This window comes from Gavia stellata, chromosome 15, assembly GCF_030936135.1.
Source record: "Gavia stellata isolate bGavSte3 chromosome 15, bGavSte3.hap2, whole genome shotgun sequence".
NCBI lineage: Eukaryota > Metazoa > Chordata > Aves > Gaviiformes > Gaviidae > Gavia > Gavia stellata.
The window spans coordinates 11,626,822-11,653,201 of NC_082608.1; the positions used below are offsets into that span (position 1 = coordinate 11,626,822).

Here is a 26,380-nt window from a genome sequence, read left to right on the forward strand (position 1 = left end):
AGTAAAATCTTTTGCTGAGGTTGGGTCTTCTGTGTTAGGTTTTTTTAATGATGTAAGCATTTCCTTCTGGTGTTTCTGCCTATTTGGTCATGTAGATAGATTGTAGCAGCCCTTGCCTTCCATCAGCCTATTTCTGTCAGCCTTTGAATGTAAGATAAGTGGCTATATACTGCAAGTAGGTTGAGGATAACAGGTGTGTTTTGGTGTACTAAAAACTGATGTGGTTATATGTAAACAAGCGTGAATGGCAAATCTTAATTGGGCTTTGACATAGTGCCTCATTAAGAAGGCTGGTTTGAACTCTGATAATGTGTAAATCAGTTGCCTAGACTAATAATACTCCTGAGACAAGTAAAAAAAATCTAGATGTTTCCTTTAGGTGTACGCTCTTTAGATATGCTTCAAAACAAATGTCTGCTTTAAAAATGGTTAATCAAATGTTTGGTGTTCTTTTACAGTAGTGTTGAGGAAGACTTTAGCTGAGAAACATGGAAGTCTTGCTATTAGAGGTATGCATGGGGTTTTTTAAGTCTAAAGGATTGCTGTTTGTTTATTTCAGTGCAACTCTCTGGAAGTTGGATTTACAAACAAGATCATGCTTCTTTATTTAAATTCAGCAACACATTCTTACATGTGTGGGGTCATATATAAATTATGTACATTTTGTCATTTCTTTTAGGTGTTTATATTGGTTTCATTTCAAAAGAGGTCAGTAGGGATGCCGCTAAAATCTAAAATGGCAGATGTGCAACATAATCTTAAATAGAGTGTAGTATAGTACTAGATTCTAACGAATTCCATAAGAGATCACGGAAAAATCATTTTCCCAGAATACAGCCCGGACAGCTGACTCAGTGGATATTCTATACCATATGATGTCATGCTCAGCAATAAAAGCTGCGGGGAAGGAAAGGGGGATGTTTGTGGTTATGAAATTTGTCTTCCCAAGTCAGCGTTACATGTGATGAAGCCCTGTTTTCCTGGAAATGGCTAAACATCTGCCTGCCAATGGGAAACTGAATGTGCTCCTTATTTTGCTTTGATTGCACGCGCAGCTTTTGCTTTACCTATTCAGCTGTTTTTGTATTAACCAGTGAGTTTTCTCACTTTTACCTTTCCGCTTTGGTCAGTCAGCCCACTGCAGAGGAGTGAGGGAGCAGCTGTGTGGTGTTTAGCTGCCTACTGGGATTAACCCACAACAGCTGGCGACCCGGATCAGCTGAAAGACTGGGATATAAAGGTTTACAAAGGCTAAGCAGAAAGCTGTCACCCCATTTTAAAGAAACTGACTGTCTTAAAGACTCTGAGGAGAAAGAAAAGCCCATTGGTGGGGTTTGTTGTGTGTTCTGAGGGTTTTATTTATACATACTTCTTGAGGACAATACGGAAGGAAAAAGCTTTATGTCTTTGCACTTTACCCACTGTTTGGTTTAACCAACTTGTTAGATAATGCTACTACCTTTTTGACTACGCGTGGTATTAACTGCAGTGCTGAAGAAACTTGCAAGTTGAGAAGTCATTTAATGAACAAATGGTCTGAAGTTGAAAGGTGTTTTGCTTGTTAACTTCCTGTATGATAAGTATTGGTCACCATAATTTTTAAGGTACCTCACTAAAGATTTTGAGTTTTATTTTTACATTTGCTATTCAGATGTTCCTATCATTTTAGCAGGAGCTAATAGTATTTGTTATTCTATTCTAACCCTGCCCCAGATTGAAGATCCAGGTTGCTTTTGGGTTACTATGAAAGGATGTGGGCCTTACATAGTCGATGAGATAGAATATAAAAACCTGAATGCTGAAATGAATCGATTCTATGACAAATCTTATGAAGATGTGGCTGAAGTAAAACCACTAACGGTAGAAGAAGGCCAGGTAAAATCATTGCTGTATTGTGTGGATAGAGAGAAATAGTCTGTTATTTGCATTGGTTTGGGGGTGAAGTATCCAAAGGTATGCATTAATCTTTTTTTTTTTAATATTGCTATGTAGAAAAGTAGACAATGGCATCTGTATGGGTTATATCTTCTTATCTGTAAACTTTGTAACTACATAAGCTGCAATCTTGCATTTTAAAAGGAAAATAAAGGGCTGTATAATAAATACTACCTTCTTGCCTCTAAAAAAGCTGAGTGTAATTCGCTCCATTTACAAGAACCTGCTGTCTTGTTCTTTCTTTTTCAGACTTGTGTGGTTTTCAGTGAGGAGCTCAAATGCTGGTGTAGAGCGATTATTAAGTCAATCATGTACTGTACAGATCACTATCAAACAGAATGTTTTCTTGTGGATTATGCCAAATACATTTTTGTTAAATCAAAGGAGTAAGTGTTTCAGTTTTTTGACCCTGTCACTGTAATATATTTGTTAGTTAATGCATACAGATAGTATTAATATTTATTTAGATTGATAGTGACAAGGCTTTGGTTTAATTGAGGTGTGGGCTGTGTCCACAAGAAACTGCTAGCCATATGATAGGCCCTTGCAAGTGTGGATGCAAACCAGTCTTTGTTTTGTGAATTTTTAAAGATGCTTGCTATTGTAGGTTTTGGTTTTTTAAAGATTTGAAATAGAAATAATGTCAGTTTGTTGTGACTGAGATGTATGATTGCCAGTTAACATTATTTATATATACATTCCTCTCTTATGAAGTGATTATATACTAAAAAATCATAACCAGTGAAGAGCATTCACAAAGCATATGTGGAAGCAGGGTTTCACTTGCTGAACCAGTGTTTGACATCTAGACACAAATATGTGGGGTTTTTCCCACTGCAGTTTACTAGCTTGTTTAATTTACTAAGAGCTGACAGTCTGTTTTGGCATGGTGCAAAAAGGTGAGTTTTCACAGGTTCTGAGTTTTTAATAAAACCACTATGGAACCTACTGTTTTTGAAAAATCTAAAAAATAACTGTTCCAGCTCTTAGCTAGGTTTAAAGTTAACTTCTCTAATAAAATACGCAACTTTGAGTACAAGAAGCTTTACCAAATGTTTTTTTGTAGTATTCCACAAAATTAAGAAAGCTTATTTAAAATATTTTAAAATAAATCTTAAGTTAAATAATGTTTTTTAAATTGAATGTTGCTGCATTGGAAAACAACCTGACAATGCCCTGAGTTTAAAATGTGTTCAGCTAGAAATAAATGTGTGATTTACTGCTTTTTCATTGTAAAATAAAAAATTGAAGAGCAGTGATAAATATATGGCTCTTAAAAGCTTGCTATCTACTGTGTCTTGCTGGTTATTCAAAGCCTCCAATCAAATCAAGCGTAAAGGATAAGATTAACACTCTAGTGATACCTTTATAAAGAATAAATTCTTCTTAGGAAAATGAGTACAAATGTAAATTAGTGTATTTATTATGTTTACTTCTTGCTGATGTTAATCATACCTGGTTTCTCACACAGAAGTGATAACTGCAAAATGGAATATGCAGTGCCAGGTGGTATATGTGGTAGTATGAGGGCTAAATATCCTGAAAACACTTCAGACTGTAGTGGCGAAGGATCAGAAAGATTTTGAGTAAATAGGAAGTGTATTCATATCCAGAGCAAATCTGTTCACTAATTGCTCCTGGTACCACCTCTCTTGGAAAGAAAAATAAAACAATGGTTCCAGGGTGTTTCGCAGTGGGAACCAAACTTCTGGAGGAACTGTGTTGTCAGAGGGTAACGGAAGGATGTGTAATGAGACCAATGGCTTTTGGAGAATAAAATCTACTCTGTAAAGTGAAATAATATTCTGCTTTGTTTTTAAGCATTCGAGTTGCACTGGAAGCATTTATGCAGATCCCATATAGAGCAAAAAAGTGTAGACTGTATCGCACAAAGCCAGTGACGTTGCGGATCGACTTTTGTGAAGATACTGCAAAAATAGTGTAAGTAGAGTTTAATGAATGTATTCCATTCATAAAATTCTTAAGTGTGACATTTAATTGCAGAATTTTTTTTAGAATAGATTATGTTTCAAGAAGACCATAGGAAATCAGATTTGGAAAACTGCTTCTATTCCAGAGGAGCCTTTCTTAAACAGAACTGCTTTCTTAGTGATTCTTCCTTAATGATTTGGGTTTTATTATTCACCTGTGTTTGACTCTATTTATTTAAAAACCTTTGGAAGTTTAGACAAGTTTCAGGCAGTTCTTGCCTTTGTCTATCATCCCAGAGCTGTGTTTCTTGATTTCTAGCACATGAACTTCTTCACTTATCTGTCCGTACTTGCTGTTTCTTACAGATGCTCATCTTACTCCTGATACTCTTATTTTTGTGATAGTTACGTGCTTAGCTGACCTGAAGTTCTATAGCTGTTCATGATTAGATCACTGGGGAATACAGCTCCACAGCAAGAAAGCTACTTTGGTTTGTGTCATTAAAGGATATTCAAAGCTACATGTGGTCAAGTGTTTTTTTGTGTTTTTTTCATGCTCTGGTTTGGAAGAAGAAACTAGTACTTGATTTCCAATATTCTGACAAAACAAATATTAGCATAGTTTGGATAGGAGTATCATACATCTTGAGTGGGCGATCGTTGAGAATTATCAAAAAAAGTAGTAGATGGTTGTATTTTGTTTACTGTATTCTTCAGTTGATTCTTTCTTACTTTAGACTTGAAGTTACAGAAGATGGTGAAGAGTGAACTTGATTTTCTGCTACAGACATTTCAGTGTTTTTTTAAGTGCTCATTCAAAATTGCTCAATACATATTTAATATGTTCCGCAAGCGGATACTTGCTTTATTTTTGGTTATTCTGTTTCATTTCTAACCATCATATTTTATGTTGGATGTAAGCCATCATACCTTGACAAAGCAGTATCCAGTAATTTTTGATCAGCTCATTTTATTGATGAGCTGAAATAATATTATCAAGACTGAAGTTACATTCTAAGTAGTAAGATTCTGCTAATGTGTCTAGTTGGTGCACTTCCTAAGATTTAGCATGACTTGAAATAATTTCTTTACATGCATCCAAAGTTTTTTCCAAAATTACCGTTTTAATTTTTGATGATGCGGGATTACTGGTTGTGTTTATTTTCCTAGACCAGCCAAAAGATGGGATAGTGCTGCTACTCGGTATTTTCAGAACCTTCTCAAAGGTAAATAAAACATCCTGCAAAATCGTAATTGGCACTTCTATGTTGGGAAAAATAAGCTGTTAGAGAAATGTAGTACTTGTGTATATATATTTGATTAGATTTAAGAATGTTGTATATTAAAAATAAAGGAGCTACATAAGGGTTTTTTGTATGGACTGACTGAGGCAAAAGTATTTGTGGAGCTGCATCTTGAGTACTGTGGGCTTCCATGCTGCATAAATTTCGATAGTTGACTAGATACTATCTGGCTCTTGGACAGGCTAGATAAGGTAGCGCTCATGTAACATTTGTTTTGAACAGTGGAGCCTTTCTGTGTATTTAGCTTGAATCTTTGAATCAGCATCATGGCTGTATTTTTGTAATTTTGTACAAGGGATGGCAAGGTCTGTTTTAGGAGTTTATCCTTTCAGTTGTGTTTTGGCAAGTATGTAAGCACCAGCTCAGAAAAGGAGTGTCTTTATTATAGTTGTTAACAAATTGAGCTCCAAGTAGTTACTTAGTAAGCTAGAACTGCTTTTTTTCCAGTCTGTTCTTGTTGGTTCCCATGTTTGGTGTTTCAGTAGGTCATCCAGTCTTTTTCGTATCAAGCCTTCTATTTTGGTAGGAGACGGCTTTTGGTCTTACTAGAAAAGCAGGTCTTTAGTGAGATTTTCTAATCTTGCTTACATTAGTGTGCCTGAAAAACTACCTACCTGCTCACTCACGAGTATAACAAACTCCACATAAAAGGTATTTGGGGAGGAGAGGATGAGTTTATGAAAGCAATAAAGGGTCTTTAGGCTGATAATTTCACACACTGACTGGGACATAGCACTTCTCAGGATTTACTTTTTTTTTCCCCACACACACATGGAAGTGTCACTGTGCAAAGTAAAGGTTAGTAGGGGACGATACTAACATTGAATTTAATTTCATAGATACTCCCAGACTGTACCATAAGTAGTAATACATACTCTTTTTTTTAATTACTAGCACATCATTAGTGTATGCAGAACAACTGCTTCAGAATTCACTAACGGACTTTTATCAGCTATGTTTGCTTGAATGAAGAGCCTAACCAAGCTATACAAATGTGCAAATATTTACCTTTCTTGAAAGAAGTTATGGCAAGCTTGGAAAGTATGCATTTGTACTACAGATTGTCAGAGTCTAAAAGATAAACTAAGAGTTTTAGTGTAGAACTAAAACTAGTTTTTGTGGAGAGGTCATTAATCTGTTTTGGCTCTCAATCTTTGTTCAAAGACTGAGGACAACTTCATTTTTGTAAGTTTAAGTTTTTATTGCCATGTTACTTTCTTGTTTCATGTAAAAGTTACTACATTTGTACTAGCTTCTCTAAAGAAATAGGTTACACATCCAACTGTGATTTCTATTTTTGTGTATCTCTGAAAGTACAAGTGAAAAATACTGATAATTTGATAAGGGTTTAACCTTTTTACTTGTTCCTGTGTTTATTACTACATTTAGCAACTACCCAAATGAAAGCCAAGTTATGTGCTGTAGAAGATAACACATTTGATGTTTTTCTTTATGTGACAATAAAAGATGAAAAGGTAAGATACTTCTATATCTACAAACTTATTTATGCACTTTGTTATGCAAGTTATAACTTTGCGATTAGTTTAGGACTGAAAAGCATTACTTGCAAGTGAGTTTCATAATTTCTGAGAGATATAGTAGAAGCTACATCATTAACTCATTAGAGGTTTTGTTCTGTATTTCTGTTGCTTGTGAACTTCTGGAGGAATTCTGAGAGGCAGAAATCCCACTTTTCTTTATGTGAACCTCTTTTTGGAAGGTATTGACAAGCAAGTGAAGTCCAGCAAGTACTTCAAATGGACAACTATGTGAATTATTTACTGTACTTTTGCACCTTTTTGTGGTATCATACTTCAAGATGTTTCAATAAGGCAGTTGCATAGTATTATAAAAATAAATAGAAGTTCACACTTGCTTTTGCATGAGACTGAGTCCTCAAACCTTTGGAAAAAAGCCCCAAAACTAGTTCCACTTGCCAAAACGTGTAACTTGTGCTAAATTTCTGCTGTGGCTACTGTCAGACTTAAGCAGCTGTATGGTAGATACAAGTGAATGTATTTGAATACTGCTTCTGCTTGGGTGCTTTACCAAAGCTTTTAACACTGGAGCTGTGGTCTGTGCTATAGACAATAACTTTGAAAGTACATATTAATTTGAACATCTTCTCTCAGTTCAGAATCCCAGTTGGCAATAGTGTCACTGATCTCTGAGCCAATGGAGTTTAAGAAGTTTTAGGCTTTGTATTACTTTTTTCTGCCAGGTTTTGATGCATGCTGAATCAAAAAGAAACAAACCAGTTTGACTTACTAACATTTTTTTTAATTTTTTAGGGCTCATAGAAAAAGTTGAGTACAGAATTTTAGGCAGAAGCTTGAAACTGACAACTAATCAACACCTGTTTAGAGAACATACAGGAATATATGACTGACTTTCTTGTTTTGGAGTTAATATTCTTCAGACAGCATTCACTGATACTGCTTATGTCTTACTGCTATTGCTTAAAGCATCAAATAAATTCTAAACAAGTGTGTGGTGGTGTAGCTTATTGCTTGTTCATAGTAGTGAATAAATATCTTGGTTTTTTTAGGTGTGCGTTAATGATGATCTTGTCTCAAAGAACTTTGCTCGTTTTGAGGAAGCTAAAGAGAATACAGGGAGTTCTGCAGATTATCAGGAGGACCAAACATCATTACGTGTTGAGTCTCTTCCAGTGAAAATTGTTAATCCTGCGCTTGATTTCAGGCCAGTGCTGTGTCAGAAGAAGGTATCAACAAATCTTGAAACAGGTGGGAACCGTGTGTGTCAGAAACAATCATACATGCAATGCATCGTGTGTCTTTAATTGGATATGTTAAACATGAACCTACTGTCTCAGTTCAAATCCAACAATTGGATCAAATGGTACCCTTCTAACAAACAGTGCTTATGTATCAGACTTTACAAAGACCAATCAAACCATCCGATGCAGGAATACCGTAAAGCTTTTTGTACTATATAAGACAAAGGAAGGCTGAGGGTGAGTTACACAAGTGTTTGTTGATATACTTAATAGCATTAGATATTACTGAAATAACTTGTGGCATTGATCAATGATGCATTACTGGTTTTTTGAGTTTGGAGAAATTTAGTTGAACAGAGGTACTTTTAAAACAAGTGTTCACCATAAGTTGTCTGATTTATAGTGATTCAAGTCTGTCTTTTTGAAAGAATGCAACTTTCTATCCTTGTTCACTCAGTTCATCTGCATGGTTATCTTTATGTAAAGATAACTATTTTTTTGGTTGTTCTTTTTGTCATTAGGAAATGATACAAGCAACTAAACAAGTCAGTCACAACCCACTGTAAATAAGAATGCTGGCTTTTTATGTGGTCAGATAATTAGAAATGTGTTTCTGCATTTTTTTTTGCTTATCTTTTTAGGTCTTGCTGTTTCCACTTCATTTCTTGAAGAGACATACCAAAGGTCAAGCACAGATCTAAATGAAAATACTGTGCCTGTAAGTATTATATTTTGTATTAAATTGTCAAAGATGAACTAAATTAAACATATGTGGGACATATTAGGAATACTGTAGTTATCTAGCTTGTTCTTCTATATGTAACATAGATCTGGGGGACTGCTCTGATTCTTGACATAGTTAAAAAAGAACATTCTACTTCAGTTTATTTTTTTTTAATTGCAAGATTTTAAAAACAAAGTGCTACAGTCCTTGAAAAGGTTGTGCCTCCTTTTGCACTCCTTTGCTGTAGTTTTATGAAGATGATAGCTGTCTACACTACAGAGTCTTCTGAATATATAAAAAAAAGTAAATTTTAATGTTTCCCTGAAAACAAAATAGTCCTTATGCTGTACCGTGGTAAACATTCATTGGAGTCTTTTCTTATTTGTTGAGTTGTCTGATACTTTAAATACCTAATATGGTTTCTTGCTGTTTTCTCTTTTTGCTTGCTGTTCTTTTCTGAAACATTTTCAAAAGGTCAGCGCTCATTCTTGAGTTCCAAGTTGTGTACTGAATTGCACAATTGGAGCTATTACAATGTCCATGGGAGGAAAGAAAAATGAACCGATAGATTCTAGGCAAACAATCACTGCTGAGTGTATGCAATCTGTTTTAAAGAGCCTGTGTGCTGTTCTGCTGGATGCTTTAAGGGAGAAATTTACTTCTATGATAGCAATAGAACTACTTCTTCAGTCAGGTCAGGGGGGAAAAAAGGAGTTTAACGAAAGTTGGTTTTTAGGTATGCTGAGAATTGAAGAATGACAACCACTCCTAAACTTAAACTGTTTTAATACCTTATTAAAATATTTTTGAAAGAATGATGATGAAAGTAGTAGTGTGGATTGTTACTGAAGCAGAGCAGGATTACCTTTATACCATTCTGCAAACAGTCAGTGAATTACCTTTACCAGCCATTTGAGTGATGCAAGTCTTCGACCAAGTCAAGCCTATTGATTGCTGGTGACTAATGATGAATACTAGAAAATCCCCTGTTGAGAACCAGACATCTGTGGGGTAACTCTGGATCCGGTATCTGCTACTGGTTAGTCCCTTGAGGATTTGCAGCGTTGTTCAGTTTACGTTCACGTGCATTGTCTTTGTAAGTGTGCAGCTGGGTAACCTGTTTTTGTTTTTCCTCCTGTCTGTGGTGTGCAGGCTTTCCGTGATTTTTCTTAATTTTGTTTTAAAAATGAAAATGTTTGAAAACTAATCAGTATGTGTTCATACTAGCTCAAGTCCCCAATTACGGCCATAGCTTGAGATGTGACCATGAACTTATTTTTTCTTTTGTGTGGGCGATGTTCTTGTCGCATGCTTGATTCTTAGTAAAGAAAATATTCTGTAACAAGTTAGACAGTTTTCTGAAGTTTGTTTCATCAAAGTTTCCTTATTCAGACAAAGTTGTCCAAGGCCAACCCACCACTGCAAATTTTCCTAGTGATCTTTTTTAATTGTATTTTGATTTTGTAATAGCTGAGTGCTAGCTGTACACAGAACATCTAGTGCATTCTCTTGAGTGGTTTAAGACAGTTGTGGTAAGACAATCTTGATAAATCTTTCTTTAAGAAACACTAATAATGAGTATTTGTCTCACCACTAGTCTGTATAATTTATCAGTATGTATGAGTCTTTTAAAATGTATTTACAATTTCTTTGGCTATTTTTCATCAAAATGCCTAGTTTTAAATACAGTAAATGCTTCTGAGTCACATGTAAGCTAAAACCCTTTTAATAAGTATTGCCTTTGTCATCTATTTGTCATATGGTTTCAGAGTTTTCAAAATCTTAGTGAAGAAACAAACTGTGTCTTTCTAAGCAACAAAATTGAGCCATCGTCAATTCTGGAAACAGCACCGCTTTTTGATGATCTGAAAAAGGTAATGCTAATGTACTGTATTACACTGAATATCTTTTTAAGGCTAGCTTTAGATACTAAATATTATAGTAATACCTAATTTTGATTGAGGAATGTCTAGGAGGTTGTTCATGTGGTCGAATAAATAAAACTTTGGAGAGGTGCTGTAAGGATTGTACACATTTCTTCTGGTATATCAATCACTGCCACAAGTCATGGGCTTTGAATTTTAATAAAATAATTTTACTCCTCAGCCCAGAAGAACTTTTTCATATTGCATGTTAAGGACATCTATTATGTAGTGGGTCAAAAGCTTTTAAATCACTCAGTGTTGTGTTTTGTCTTGTTTTGGCAGTGTTTTAAGTACACAGTTTTCATGTGGAACTCTTAATTTCTCTTTCTGTAGGAACTTACTCGGAAAAAATTTTTAGGCCCTAACTTCACAGAATCTTACTGTTGGCCGCCAGTAGCTCGAGGATGTGATGTAGTTGCCATCTCATATCAGGGAAATGATCCTTTTTTATATATTCCACCAGTTCTTACATTTTTGCAGTCGGGAAGTTGCTACAAAGCCTTGCCAAACAGGAATGGAGTACGTATCTATTAGAGTAGTAACAGGTTTTCTGTTCTAAAGCGCAGATGTAGAATAATGATCCAAAAGACAGTGAATGTTCAGAATGTATACATTTAGTGTGGTTTTTTTTAGTGTATCTTCATGATGCTTGCCAGTTTATATAAGCCCTCTGTTTAGAGGCTTACAGAGATGGACTGCATGAAGCTGGGAGTCTAAAACTTATTTATCAAATAATATCTAACAAATGGTTAATGTCATATAACTTTGATACTTTGATGAAGCTTTGTTTTTAAGGGGATAGTATGTAGTCATTAATTAAAATTTGTATTAGCTGTTTTAAATACTGTGATTCACTTTCTAACTCGTATTAGATCACAGAAACATAGAATTACAGAGATCGTAAGGCATCTCTGGAAATTGCTTAGTACAACCGCAAGTAAGACAAGATGCTCATGCTTCTGTTAAATTTTTGGACCTTTTACTCTATGTTGCTGCATGCATCCTTTTTTGTCTCCAGGTAGCCTGGTGCATGGTTCCTTGGGTTTGAATTCTGCCTTTAGGAGATGATACAGTACTAAAAGCTTCAGTTTTGAAGTACTTAAAGGCCTGTGGTGCATATTTTGTTTTTGCCCCAAATGCTGAAGTAGTACAATTCCTAAGATTCTGAACTCTTGTCTAACACTATGGTGTCAAATTTTCTACGTATGTATGTAGCCACTAGCACTTATTTTATGTCCTGGGTGGAAGAAGGCACAACTTGTTTTTGAGCTACTGAAAACATACAAGAGATGCTCCAGACAGCTTCATCCAATGTTGATAATACTTGGGCAGAACAAAGAAGAAGCTAGAAGTGTGAAAATCCAAGGATGTAAGAACACTTTCTATCTTTTTAATTATGCTTGAAAACAATGTGGGCTGCCTTAATTTCAGGAAATTGTGAAAGAAGCAATTTATACTTCTGACTTTTTTTTGTTCTAAAGTGATAATTCTACTTCTTTAATGCTGTAACTCTGTAGTGATACATGAAGCTTCAGTACTGCTATTTAACAGTAAATGGTATTAAAGCTGTTTGAATAGCTACATGTTCAGCATCTTCTTTTTAAGTTCCATAACAATTATTTTTGAGCCAAATTAGTGGTAGGGATTTGCTGAAGATCATGATGAATTAGGATTAATCATGGACTTTCTTCATTTAGAACCAGATTTTATAATAGCTTTTTTTGATACATGAGCATCCATTGCTGGACAGAGGTACTGGGTCTGTCAGGGATGGAGTTCATTTTCTTCATAGTCTGTATGGTGGTGTGTTTTGGATTTGTAACTGGAACAGTGTGGATAACACACTAGTGCTTTGGCTTTTGCTGAACATCACTTGCACAGCATCAAGAATTCTCTTCTTTCCAGTCTGCCACCCAGTGAGTAGGCCAGGGCTGGGCAAGAAGCTGGGAGGGAACACAGCCTGGACAGCTGACCCAAACTGACCAAAATGATATACAATACTGTATAATCTCATCGTCAGCAATAAAAACTTGAGGGGTGGGGATGATCTGATGAGTGGCTGGGCATCTGTCTGCTTGTGGGATATTATCAGTGGTTGCCTTTGCATCGCTTCCCCCTCCTCCCTCCTTCACTTACTACATTGTCTTTTTCTCCACCCATGAGTTTTCTCGCTTTGGTAGTTCCTGTTCTCTCCCCTCTCCCACTGGCAGTGGGGGGAGTGAGTGAACATCTCTGTGCCTTTTAGCTGCTGGCCGCAGTCAGCCCACCACAGTAATGCACATCTGTATGTTCTTAAAAATCTATTTAACAAATATTTATGTATTTAAAGTACATGGTTTTTATTTTTTTAGATTGACAGGTATTTGGGGGGCATGTCTAATGCTGCTTTACTGCTTGTATACACTTAACACAATTCTTCTATTCTTAATTTCAAAAGAATATTGGAAAAGTGAAGGATTAAAAAAGAGGTAATGGTTCTCTGCAGACAAAGTTACATAAATGTCCAACTTAAATTTTAGTTGGAAGTAATTTTTTTTTAATGATGGTTTCCAACTTGCTTATTGCAATAAATTCTAAGCAATTTGTGCATATAACTTCAGTAGCATGCAGAGGATACTCCATAGAGAAGAGGCAGCATAGAAGTAGTAGAAGAGATGTTGGGAGACTTCCCCTACTTAAGTGTATTTACTTAAAACACTTAGTACTCTTGTTTGGTCTTTTTGTTAAGCCTTAATTAATAACTGTGTTTTTAAAAAAGTGGCCCTTTTTGCCAAGGAGACAAGAAATATGGATAAAACTATGAAGGATTATGTAAAGCTTTCAGTTTCAGCAGTTTGTAGTCTTACATTCATCATTCAAGTTTGAGCCTGGTGGATGAATTCAGATCTTTTATTAGTAGAGCTGTTGGTATATTTGCACAGATTAAGATTGGTTTGGTTTTTTATGTGTATATACACATATGCACACACATACATGTGTGTGTAGATGTCGAAGCTACAATGTGTGCTTTATTCCATTTTTAAAACTGAACTTTTCTAAAGGCTGCTCTTGCACGTATTTAAATATTTACCTTCTGTCTATCTGGTTCTGAAGTTCTTATCTCTAATTCCATGACCTTATTGGAAAATGAAATGGCATCCTGCTTTGTGAACTTATTAACGTTCAGACCTTTCACTCACTCAAAAACTGAGTTTACCCACTCAGGTCTTGAAGACATGCAGGGGTAGAAAAAGGCAAGCAAGCTAAAAATGACTGTTGACCAGATGTGAGAAAATGGAGTTCAGTGTGATCTATTAAAAAACAAACAACAACAAAACCAAAACACCCCACCCAAAACCAACCAAACCCCCCCCCCCCCCCCCCCCAACTTCAAGATGATGCATCTGAAATGCAAATGTGGCCTTTTTAATAAAACTATCATGTCCTATGGTGTCTTACTAATACTGCTTCAAGTTGTAAGTTAATGTTAATGGTCTCTTCTTCCTACTTGTAGGTGAAGTAATCGTGACTACACCATATAGCCTCCTGAGACTGTTGGAACATCACAGTTTATTATTTTGTAGACTTTGCCATCTTGTTCTTGATGAGATTGAGGTACTGTTCTCTGACGCTACTGAACAGGTAAATGGTCTTGTCCTGATCTACACTACTGCTCCATTATGCTGTCTTCCTTTGCTGTGGATGGTTTCCCAAGGACTTGCATTTTTTTCAGTTTGGCAGCAGTAGTTTCAAGTCTGTAAGGAACTTCCTTTTCCTTCTTACCAGTGCTGTTTGAACAGCTTCAGTTCAAGAACAGTCTTTATTGGTAAGCTCCTCACTTTGTAGAATGAAAGGCAGAAGTGAATAATCAAATAGTCTTGGAAGCAATCATAAAAACTCTCCTTGGGCCTTAATGAAAGTGCAGTCAAAAGGAGAAGTTGATCCCAACTCAAAAGAATCTTGGAAGAGGAAGAGCATTAAGTTCCCTGTTGACAAGGATGAGTATATTATATGATGACTTATAACTCAAACTTGAGAAAACTCCGTATTTTTTTATTGCTGCTTTGAGGCTTTTTAGGACAGATGCTTTCTGTTACTATTACAGCATATTACATCATTGGTATGCGAGAAACAGCTTACACGCCTTTTTTCACTGTAATAAATTTTCTTAAAAATCATTAACTTGTTAATATTACCTGTTTAAAATTTAGTGGTAAGACTAAGGGGACATGTTTCTAACTGTGAAAAGCTAGAGAAACTTCTTAACGGAGATAGATTGCTCAGTTTGCTGTATATGAAGCTGTTAAATGTGACTTAGTAGCAGCAAACCTCAAGTGCATAAATTGGATGAAATGTCATCCTTATCCAGTGGGACATTCCTTCTTTCTGTTCAGGCTGCTCTTTCTGTTGTGTTCCTGTACTTCTTGAGACAGAGTGCAGGTATACCATATGAAGATAGTGGGAAAGGTGGTTTGTAAAACACTGTGCATGTATTTGCCATTTTTATAGGACCTTCTCAGTTTCTTAAAAGCATCAGCCTTGAATAGGAAAAAGGAAGAGATGCTCTTTCAGATGGAAGCGATCATTTGATAATGTTTGGACTATTGTAGCTCTTCTAAAGCATTATGTTACAGAAATGTTATATTGTTAAAAATATTGCTGCTGTGGATAAGTTTACTGCCAGGTTGAGAGAGATCTCTTAGAATTGTGCCAGAGCCCTAGAATACCTCTTAGTGTGGTAGTGCCTTGCCAGAAATCCTGATGTTGTTCCACAGCTGGACTGCTTGTCACTTAAGTAAGGTGATGTCATCAGGAGTATATTCATTCTTAGTGATTTTTATTTTTTATAAATGATTTTATGGCACACACACCCCCTTTTTTTTTTTACTGTATTGGCAGGTTAGGCATATCTTCTTACCTTATAGTTTTTGCTGACTGCTTCTGACCTCTTGGATCTGCTTTTGCCTAGGCTTAGTATTTTTCAGGTTTGAACAAATCCTTTTTCTGAGATTTCCATCTTCTCTGCGCAGAATCCTGCATTATGATCCTGTGTGCGTGCACATGCTGTTCCTTCATGCTGTCCTGTCGCTTTCTTGCTTCAGAAGTCATTCAACTAATAGCATGAAAGTGCGCAAATCACTTTGTTTTGGGATGTGAAATTTGTGTTCTGCTGTGGTGGTGTTTTTGTGACTGGAAAAAACAGTTTGCTGAAACAGTGTACTTCTCACTGCTGTTACATACTCATTGGAATAGGATAGAAAAAAGCTTCTTTTTTTTCTTTATAGGTTTTTACTGTATTAGATTATTACAAGAAAGCCATTATTACTGAAGAGCGGGAGTATATACCACATCAGATTATTGCTGTTGGAACTCGTTGGAATAAACATATAGCACTCTTGATAAAGGAGTTCATGAACGATCCTTACATTGTGATAACAGCTATGGAAGAAGCTTCCATCTATGGAAATGTGCAACAGGTAAAAATTCGGGGATGATGTCACTATTTCTTTACGAAGATATTTTGCTCTTTGTACTGATCGAGGTCAATATACGTGGCTGCTGATTGTTTTATTTCAAGTGGGTAGAGCTACAATCCTAACTCAGACTGTTCAGGTGCATCTCCTATATATGAACTGAAGTGACTATTAGAAGACCTGTGCAAGTTAATCACTGAATGAGACGAAGGTCTTTTACCTTGCTTTGTAGGACTGAGGTAAAGATATTCCCTCAAGTATTTCATTGTTAGTGCAAATGAATCTGAATTTTATGTGAAGAATTTGCAAATGGTATGGTTTGTGACCAGAATTTATCAGAGTGTTTTTGCAGTTGTTAATTGTGAGTGGCAGAACTAGAAGGTAGGTTATCCCAAGACAGAGCTGGTAAAATACTTGTTTTACTGCTGTGTGCCACACAATACAAAACTTAATTTGACCTAAAATTTCCAGAAAGTTATTACATGTTCTTAGGTGTCTTCTCATTTAATTTCCAGTCAATGTGGTCTAGCCCTTAAGAATAATACAAAATGTTGTAAGTATAATCTGAATTCTTCTGTGTCAAAAGATGTAATAATTTGGGGATTGAGAATGTTGGGAAATCTCTTGAGACTAGACATTCTGAGCATGACAGGAAACTGAAGAAAACGCACTTTTTGTGAGAAGTCTAATTAACGGTTTGGCAAGACTGAAAATATCAGTGTTTTGATGCTTTAATTATTAAAAGTATTTCAGGTGGTACAGTACGCTTTTGGAGTGTGAAGCTTTTTTTCGTGGTACTTGAAAATGCCAAACTTAAAGATCAATAAATCACCTAAAATTAAATTAATGAAAAATCTTAATGTGGGATTTTGATTAGTGTTGGATTTTAATTATGCTTCTGGAAGCTGTCCTAAATGCAGTCTTTTTTACATAAGATACCACTCTCACAAAAGGAGAGTCTTCTGTAAGTTTAACAGAAGACCTACCGCTTACTGGAGCTACCATTTACTGGATTCTCTTTGGTATTATGTAACAATGCTTAGTGCTTATTAAAAGGAAGAATTACATAGTAAAATATGTACAGATTACATGAATTATCAGCCCTCTGCTTTGTATCTATTTCTAGGTCGTGCAACCTTGCACAAACCATGAGAGAACTGCTGTGTTACTCAAAATACTGGATTTTACCCACAATAATCTTCAGAAGGTGCTGGTATTCACGAATTCAGTAAATGAAGCAGAAATGGTTCATGAGGTAAGAAAGTATTTAAATTTACATAGATAAGTCCTTTTTTTAATTGTTAAGATATGACAAACAAATATCTTGACTTTTGAGAATAAAGGAGGAATGTGAATTTGGAAGTTAATTATTTCTGCTAAAAATAGCCCCAACCCTGCTCTTCTGCCAACTAGACAAAAGCCTAACTGACAGGAACGTCTGGCATAGAGTACTTTCATTACTAAATTCTTAACTACGTTCTGTGTGTCAGGTTGGAACTTTGAGTTGAATCAAATTGGCTTTTTTCCAGTAAAAGTTCTGTTAGGTTTTTTAATTTTATTTTTTCCTGTTTCCAGGAGTGGTATGGGGGGAGAAAACTTAAGCCACTGTGTTAAGTTCTGTTATGTTGCTTTCTACTGTGGAATAGTTTAAATTGTAGAAGGCTGTTTCTCTGATTTGAAAGAAATGTTTTCTGTCATCCTATGAAAGTCTACCAGAATTTAGTTAAGTTTCAATTCATAGGGCGTGGGGGGAAGATAGCATGCTTAATACATATTTTCTTAAAAACTGGCATAAAACGGCTTCAAAATTATCTGCAATAGAACACGCTCAAGTTTCCCACCTTTTTTGTGGGATTGTATACTCAGCATTTCAGAGGTGGAGACTAAGAAGGAGTTTTCATGCAATAGTTTGTTCTTCAGATATTATAGCAATGAATATATATAACAACATAGCAATAGAAAAATCTCTTCTGTACTTTCATTGTCTCTCTGCTGGTCATCCAACAGAGCTAAGAAAGAGGGGTGCAATATGATTTGACTGGGAAGCAAGAGATGGGAAGCAGTTCTGTTAAGCCTGCATAGGGTGATGTGGATGATGGGGATGATATTGCTAAAGGAGGCAAGCTGGGAGGATATTAGAATTAAAACCTTTAGTGACAGCTTCAAGGATGGGTAGCAAAAAAATGTGTGGCTGGATTGTTCAGATGTCATAGGAAGAGATATGTCAGTCCTGAAACATGGGAATGTGTTCCCTTCCAGAAGCTAGAATAGATCCTGTGATATATAAAGGATTCTTCTTACAGAAATGTTAGTGTATCTGGAATGTTTAATCTTTTGATTGTTAATGGAAGCAAATCTGGTTTTGTCTCATGGCTTTCTAACAGGTTTTACTTGAATATTTGAGGGTTAATTTCTTCAAGCATATCAAAACTGACCCCACCACCACTTAAAGGAAGAGTGTTTATTGATGGTAAAGAAGCATTGAAGCTGTTCGTAGTAATCCTTGTGTACACCAGCTTCAAATATCTTAAATGGTCTACAAAAATATTTTACGTGTTAACTTAGTTCGTTAGGCATGCCAGTTTACCAAATAACTAAGGCTTTTGTAGTCATTTATTTGTGAACCTTGAACTTGATGAATACATAAGCCTTTTGAGAATACTACATTAATGTAGGTTAAGTATGGGTAGATTAGTGAGGGGTTTTAGTGTTTTTTCTGAGAGACTGAAACTTGAGTTGCATCTAACAACTGCATGTTGTTAGATGATTGAGTCGACTTAGAATAGAGAGGACACCTTAATGGTGCGAAAAGGTTCAAAAGGAATTTGTACTTTCTTAAACATCTGTTTGATGTATTAATCCATAGGAACCTGAGCTTTATTAGTTTTCTTTTTGTACAGGAAATTAATAAGCTTAATCTCCATAATCTCAATTTTCTTTTTTTCATATAAGCAACATAAATTTCATTAACTCTTTCCCTGGGCTCTCTTTCCAGTAGCTAAGGTACGCTAGATACTAATAAGATATACTGTTTATTAGTGTTTATTAGAGCAGTTATTGCTCTACTGGAAGAACGTGTAACTTTTTACTTTGTCATCCAGGCACTGAAGAACAATTCAATATTTTCCTTGAAAATACATAAAGAGAGTGAGTTTAATTTCAAGTATATCTTAGAGGAGTGGACAAAAAAGTATAGTTCTGGCAGTCATGTTGTGTTAGGTGAGTATTTTCTTTTTGTCTAGTTGTGATTATGTTTTCATGGTGACTTACGTTCTACACTAAATACTTACACTAGGTTATCTCATCACTTCCACAGGCCCAGTTCCCTATGAATTCTTTCTAGTTATCCCTTTACTTACCAGTGCTACAGCTAGTCTTTTTTTCTTTCCTTTTTTTTTGTTCTTGTTGTTCCTGGGTCCCAGGGTTAACTGCTGCAAGGGAGAAACCTTAGTTATTAGAGGGAACATAAAGGAGGGGGTTTTTTATGCATTAGTTAAAAGAACTACTAATACTTTCAGAGAATTGCCATAATTTCACAATTGTCTCCTGCTACAGAGGGTATTTTCAGTCTGAAATAATTTAGAAACTCCGAAGACTTATTGTAATAATTTCCTGTATGTTCTGGTAGAATTTTATTTTTTCAAGTTGTTTGCAGTAGCGAAGACTCTTACCCAGTTTCAAACTTAATTCTTTCCGTTTTGTACACCAACAAGAAGATTGACTTAATTACATCTGCCTTGTAGGTTCATACAAAGGTGTTAGCATTCATGCATTACTTAGTGTTCTCTATCTTACTCTGGTGAAGTACTTGGCTGTGGGCAATTCTATTTTTTCTGCTGTGCTGATATGAGATATAGAATTACACAAGATTATTAGAGACTAACATGAAATGCTGTTTCTGTCATATGCTTACGAAGTGTATTGACTAAAGAAATATAATGCCTTATGTAAGTGTATTGGGAAAAGACCTTTTTCTTAATTCTTAAGTCATGGATGGGGAGAAGGAAACAGTCATTGCTCATGTGATGTAATACTTCGTATGTTTGCAGTACTGCAGTTATCTTATATGTGTGTATAAAACATGTGCTTAGTTTTAACAGATGACTGCATGCAGTCTTTGGGAATTACAGATGCAACTTGCGTGATACATTTCAGTTTTCCTTCTCCAAGAATCTTTGGTCAGCGTCTATACAGCATGTCTGACAACTTCCATAATGTGATAAAGGTTTGAGTAAATCTTTAATGGTTTAATACTAATTTGATTATTAAGTGGTGGATACATAAGAGCTCTTAAAAATATATACTTTTTTTTTTAGGATTCTTCTGTAGATCAGGAATATACACAGGCAAGGTCAGTCATTCTGCTAACAGAAAACAGCACATGTCATGCACTTGGGATCCTGCGCTATTTGCAGCACGCAGAAGCTGAAATTCCACCACAACTGCATGATATTACTGCCAAGACACTAGAAGCTGAAGAAGATAAGAAATTCTCAAGGCCACTTTGTGCCTATCTTAAAACATTGGGGATTTGCAAGTAAGGAAACAGCAAGTTTTCTTGACACCCATACTGACACAGGAAGGCATTGTATGGCCTGAATGGTGACTGCTGCTACTTCCTTGATAAATTTTCCTGTTGGATACTTTTATTCAAACCAGGTTTTGCTTGTAATTTTTTTTTCTGTTCACTGTTGCATCTGTTCCACTCTTCTTAGGTACTTCTATGAAAACAAAAATAGTAATGTTGTTATGGAGACCAATCATACATAGTAGCATAATTATAACTCCTGCCTGGATGTACTTGAGGGAACTTTAAGCCATTGTTTTGATTAGTATTCTAACCATAATTGCAAAAGGTTTGCTTTACTCTCTCCCCTATTGTCTTCTGTCACTCCAGAGTGGTAAGTAGATGATGACTTCTTTGAGCTCTGTGTAACTGAATTGTAAGTAGTACCTGAAGGAGGAAGCTAATGTGTTCTCAGGTGTGACTTCTAATGTAGATAACTGTTGTTTCAAATAACCGAAAATTCAGTGTTCGTGTTTGTCTTACTCTGAAACAAGTTTTCTGCTGTTTCTTGTTTTATTGTACAGACTTTTCCACCAAGAGCTTTTTGGCCATTTTGGTCTAACCCCCAGAGTCATTGGTGCTATTTGAGACAGAAATAGAATATTGAGGGATGATGAAATTGTAGTGTTTAAAGCTATTGTAAGTCACATCAAAATAGTTTACAACTGAAAACAAAGGGCTGTTTTCTAAAACTGTTTTCTTAATACATAGGACTAGAACAGTGTGTCCAGACCGTCATCAGATTAATTTACAAATAGATGTGCCCCAGAATATACCAGATAAAATTACACTAATGCCTGGATGTGTGACAGTAAGTTGTTGTTATTTACCTTGGGTTTGGGTAGCAAGAAGACAGGTCTTAAACAGCTACTTACCATATTACTTTTTTTTTATTACTTTAATATTACTGTAGTATGTGTACTATATCTCTTGGATATTTGTTATTTTTTAGGTTTTTTCCTCTCTCCCTAGCATAAATAAGTGTGCCAGATTTTCCCTTAATCCTTATCTTGAATTGAAATGGTTTTGCAGGTGATTCTGAGTTTACCTCAGATTTTCTTCTGCATGGAAGTTTCCTATTCTATGGGAAGAAGGTTTATGTTCTGTTTATTCTTTCCCTCTATAAATTTGAGACTGTATACCAAAATTAACAAAGATTAAAGTTCCTATAAACTTCAATTATATTTATTGTAGAGGAAACACAAATTAATTAGAGTGAAGAGAAGTTGAAGTGGAAGATAATGCATGTTTTGTTGGAAGTGAGGATTTTTTTCTTAGCTGACATGTTCATGCAGACTTGCTGAAAAATGAGCATATTCTAGCCTTGTCATTTGAACCTAGTATTTTCATTGGCAGTATCCACAGAAAATGGGATACAGCTCCTCCCTTATCTTCTAGATGGAACAGTTATTTCCTACTAAGATGTCAGTGCTTTTTGAAAACTTTTTGATACAGAATGCTGTTCTAATTGGACTTTCTTAATAGTTTCACAGTCATGAAACCTTCGTGGTTATTGGGTTGACTTAGCTATGGTGGTTCTTCACATCCCAGTGACAGTTTGTATCTCCAGCTCCCTTCACCTGGCTTTTCAGTCCCGTCTGTACTGGAGTGTCTTCCCCTACAGCAGTATTGTGCAGTCTGTCTCCTTGTTGGATGATGATTGCTGAGGGCAAGCGTGTAGACATCGGTGCTTCTTTACAAAGTTAGCACTTGGATCTAAGAAGTGCTGGATGCCTTCCATTTGGATGAGCTGCTTCTACCTTCTTCCAGTCCTGTGTTTTCCAGAATTCAGGTGCCTTCAGGTCATGCAGTTAATGGGTGTTATCCACTCCCAAAAGTCATAGGTTGTGAGAATAGGAAATAAGGAGAACTGGGTGGATTCTTTGTTGTCACTCCATTTCTGTATAATAAATAAGCTTTTGTTGGTAAGGTATGAGTTCCAACCCTTTGACAACTTACATGGATCTGGTTTTAGTGCAGGATGGATTTGCTGGATTTGGTGGACAGATTTCATGACACTCCTGTTGGAAACTTGCACTTACCTGTGGTGCATTCAAGATGGCAGTTGTGCCTTTTCCATTTCATCATCTCCTTCTGCATTTGCTGACTGCAGAGCCTGGGCAGCTCTCTTAGAAATCAGTTATCACTTTAAGTATTCACCTTCTTTTTTGTTTGGAACGCAGTATAATGTTTCCTTCCTTTAAGAACCTCAAGTCGCATTGTGCTATTTTTAGGGTTTTTATTCAGTGGAAATTACCTTTCTGGTCCTCTTACTATCCTGTCTGGCCTCATACACCCAGCTGTATCTCAGTACTTCTGCCTGGCATGACCCTTTGGACAGAATGCACCCAGCATTTTATGCATTGGTTTTGATAGCAGTCTATTTGTAGTTTTTCATTTAAGTAATTTTGGTGTAAAAAGAGTTGAAGACCTCATGCTTCCCCAGTCAGTTCTTCTAAAACTCACTGTAAGGTTGGAGAACGCTTAGAATTAAGCTTGAATGGTATGGAATGCCTTAGTGGTTAGTAGCTTGGCAGCTAATAGTATAGGTCACTGATGTTCATTTAAGTGGAGTACCACCAACTGAGACCTAACAGTTCTTGCTCTGTAAATTTCTGTGCACTGTTGATTGGACTGTGGGTAATTATTATATTATGTATAAGATCATGAATAATACTAATAACTCATAATCTTCTGAAATGCGTGTATGTAGTAGCAGCATCTCTGTCACCTATTTGGGCTGGAAAGAGGTAGGTGATCTTGAATATGAAAACTTACATTTCATTAATTTAAGAAATCATCCAGTCCTCCTTTTTTCTGATGTATCTTACGCTTTCAGATACTGCCTCTCCATATTGTAAGTGCAACAAACTACTTCGGTCGAATCGTAGATAAACAAAAGGACCAATATACAATTCTTGCTGAAGAAATTAATGAGTATTTTAAGAAACCCAGTAATAAAGTTTCTGTTAAAAACGTGGAGAAGCTAGCGTTTTATGGATTATGTGAGAAAACACTTTTTCACAGGTAAAAATGTTGGGTTTTTTAAATTATTCATGTGCACTTTTTTATACAAAGTAATTCTAGAACTTTCACTATTTAGTTAAAAGTCAACTCATCCCCAAAACCAGCAAAAAATCACTGCTATTCAAATTGTTCTTTAAAAAGCTATCACATACTCTTAAGTTACTGAATGGAAAACAGAATGACTACCCACATGTGCACACACACAGTTAAATATTTTGCTATGAAAGTACCATTTTTTTTAAACTAGTAGAATAAAAAACTTAGTACTACTGATTATGTGAATAATAATTCTGTGTTTCCTCTCCTACTATATGAAGGGTTCAGGTGGTAGAGATTTCCCCAAGAGAGGAGGAAAATTTGTTCTTTAACGTCAAAATTAAATATATAGACGAAGGCAGAACAAGTCGAGTTCAGAGCTATCAGCTGCTTCACTTACCTGCAAGGTTTCAGTGTCTGCCACCTCAGGCTGTGGAATTTGTAGTTTGTAGAGTGAAACCCATTGATAATGAAATGGAGTGGAACCCAAAGGTAATATTTATCAGGTTTTTCATGGTATTTCCTTTAAGTTCTTTAATTTCTCTCTGTGTTTTATTTTCTACAACAAAACAGTTATGAACTGCAAATTTAGTTATCAAATGTCATTTGCTTATTAGTATTACCAATAAATATCTGCTATTGGGCCAGAGTCTAAGCAGTCAGTTTTCTTGTTTGTTTTCCTACAAAATAATAAAGTGAAATTTATGGGATTTTCTTATCTATGATTTAAATGGCTTCTTCCAGAACAAGTTACTGCTGCTTTTGAATCTGTGGGGAGTAACAGGGGAAGGGTAGCCTCTGTAAATTGACCTGTGTTTGAGTATTCTTCCATTAAGGAAACTCCATCCTTAAAGGCTAATACTATTCTAACCTACAGTAAAGTTGGAGTATTTCGCTAGTTTACTCAAAACTGTTTTTATTTATTGAATACCCTTTTAATTGTTAAGCTTAGAAGGTTGCTTCATTATAATTAAAATAACTGTGAAGTTATGTTGGTATACATTTCAAGTGCAGTGAAAATTTGCTTTTCCTAGGTAACTCATTATATTCATCACAAAATTAAAGGAAAACTACATGAAGCAAAAATAGTTCATACCTTGGGAAATACAGCTTGGGTTGACCCAATGGTAGGTATAGAATTCTAGCATTACAAAAGATTTGTATCTAAACTCCTTTATAACAAAAGCACCCATTCTTCTCTTTCCTTCTGTCCGTTCCTATTTTAATTTTATTCTACATGGTAGTCATGTAATACTGTTGGTTAATTTACTGTGATGGTGTCTGAGCACTGGAACAAATTGCTCAGAGGTTGTAGAGTCTACATCCTTGGAGATACTCAGAAGGACATGGTCCTGGGCAGCTGGGTCTACGTGACCCTGCTTGAGTAAGGGGTTTGGTCGAGATGACCTCCAGAGGTCTCTTCCAACTTCAACCATATTGTGATAAGTATGTATGCTTGTATATAGATGGAATACATGACCGAGTAAAACTTGGACTTTAAATCTGGACAGCTGAATATACATCAGTAGCAGCACCAAATTAATTACAGATGTCATCCAGACTATTCCACAAAGTTAAAAACAAAAGTGTATTTTGGAAGTACTAGTTTTTAGGGTTTTGTCTTGTAAAATCAATTCTGTAATTGGTCACACATTCCTCTGAGAGAATGAAACTTTGATCTTCCAAGGTGGTTTGCTGATATCTAACACCTCTTGCACTAGTCTTAATTTATTCTGTTTATATTTAGAAGTCTTTGCTATCTTTTATGGTTCTTGTACTAGTTTAGAGTTAATTTTATTCTAAATTTTTCCGCAAATTAAAATTGCTTTTAAGCTTTTTTCCTTAGTTTTCTTGATCAGAATAGGAAGACTGGGTGCTCTTGTTCTTGGATGTTTTTTACAGTTTTACTTACACTAATATCTAGGAGACTTCTTGGTCTTGTGGAGTGTTCGTGCATAGTGTTTTGAGTTTTTCTACATAAACTGAATTTCTTTCTGTTAGCATTCAAAAGAGGACCTGTAACCATCAATTGGATATAAAGGCTGTGATTCTGACCTTTTTATGAACTGTGGTTTCCATTTAGTATGTTTTGTAATTAAAGGTCCGGGTTACCAGGCTTTCAGATTTGAAGATGTCTGTCAATGAATACAACGTTCGATCTGAGATTTTGTCTACGGGTCTGGGAACTGACAATCCAGAACATATAACACAACTTCAGAAGTTGTGTGGACGCATGAAGGCATTAGATCTTGCAAAGAACTTGGAACCTTTGTAAGTGTTTACAAATTTTTTTCAGCATATACTTTATTAGGAGAAAAATTCTATTTAATTTTCACTGGATGTTTTCGTGATTAATTTTACTGAATGTGAATTTCATTTAAACACAGAGACAATAGTGTTTGTGATATGTCTGCTTTCCTTTATTCTTTAGCCATATAATCATAATGGAAAGAAAAATATCAATTCTAGAAAATGTTAAACTAGTATTTGATGCAGATAGTGAAGTTTATCGTAACAGAATTTGAATTCGTATTTTTATCTTTTATTATGGTCAGTGGCTTTTTTGAATGCTTACCAGTCAGTACATAGTACTAGTCAGCACAGTAGAGCATATTGTCGCTGTTTGTACAACTGCCGATTTCAAGGTGGAAACTTTATAAACAGTTTACTTTAAAAGGATTAGGGCCATACACTTAATGAGTAAGGCTACGTGACGCGTTTTGCATTAACAGCACTGT

At 35.7% G+C, this 26,380-nt stretch overlaps 1 protein-coding gene across 1 annotated transcript in view; it reads left to right on the forward strand.

The window, feature by feature from the left end:
* Positions 1–488: 488 nt before the first annotated feature.
* Positions 489–26,380, forward strand: part of TDRD12 (tudor domain containing 12) — a 33,301-nt gene continuing 7,409 nt past the window's right edge. Inside the window, exons 1-22 of the mRNA XM_009811036.2 lie at positions 489–509; positions 1,714–1,875; positions 2,185–2,321; positions 3,757–3,876; positions 5,037–5,092; positions 6,560–6,645; positions 7,719–7,917; positions 8,552–8,628; positions 10,404–10,508; positions 10,893–11,078; positions 11,775–11,928; positions 14,053–14,180; positions 15,824–16,015; positions 17,139–17,267; positions 19,114–19,231; positions 20,104–20,237; positions 20,329–20,549; positions 21,291–21,390; positions 23,419–23,606; positions 23,924–24,134; positions 24,677–24,769; positions 25,744–25,913. Coding sequence (XP_009809338.1) covers positions 489–509; positions 1,714–1,875; positions 2,185–2,321; positions 3,757–3,876; positions 5,037–5,092; positions 6,560–6,645; positions 7,719–7,917; positions 8,552–8,628; positions 10,404–10,508; positions 10,893–11,078; positions 11,775–11,928; positions 14,053–14,180; positions 15,824–16,015; positions 17,139–17,267; positions 19,114–19,231; positions 20,104–20,237; positions 20,329–20,549; positions 21,291–21,390; positions 23,419–23,606; positions 23,924–24,134; positions 24,677–24,769; positions 25,744–25,913 — 2,987 coding nt within the window. The remainder of the gene's footprint in view (positions 510–1,713; positions 1,876–2,184; positions 2,322–3,756; positions 3,877–5,036; positions 5,093–6,559; positions 6,646–7,718; positions 7,918–8,551; positions 8,629–10,403; positions 10,509–10,892; positions 11,079–11,774; positions 11,929–14,052; positions 14,181–15,823; positions 16,016–17,138; positions 17,268–19,113; positions 19,232–20,103; positions 20,238–20,328; positions 20,550–21,290; positions 21,391–23,418; positions 23,607–23,923; positions 24,135–24,676; positions 24,770–25,743; positions 25,914–26,380) is intronic.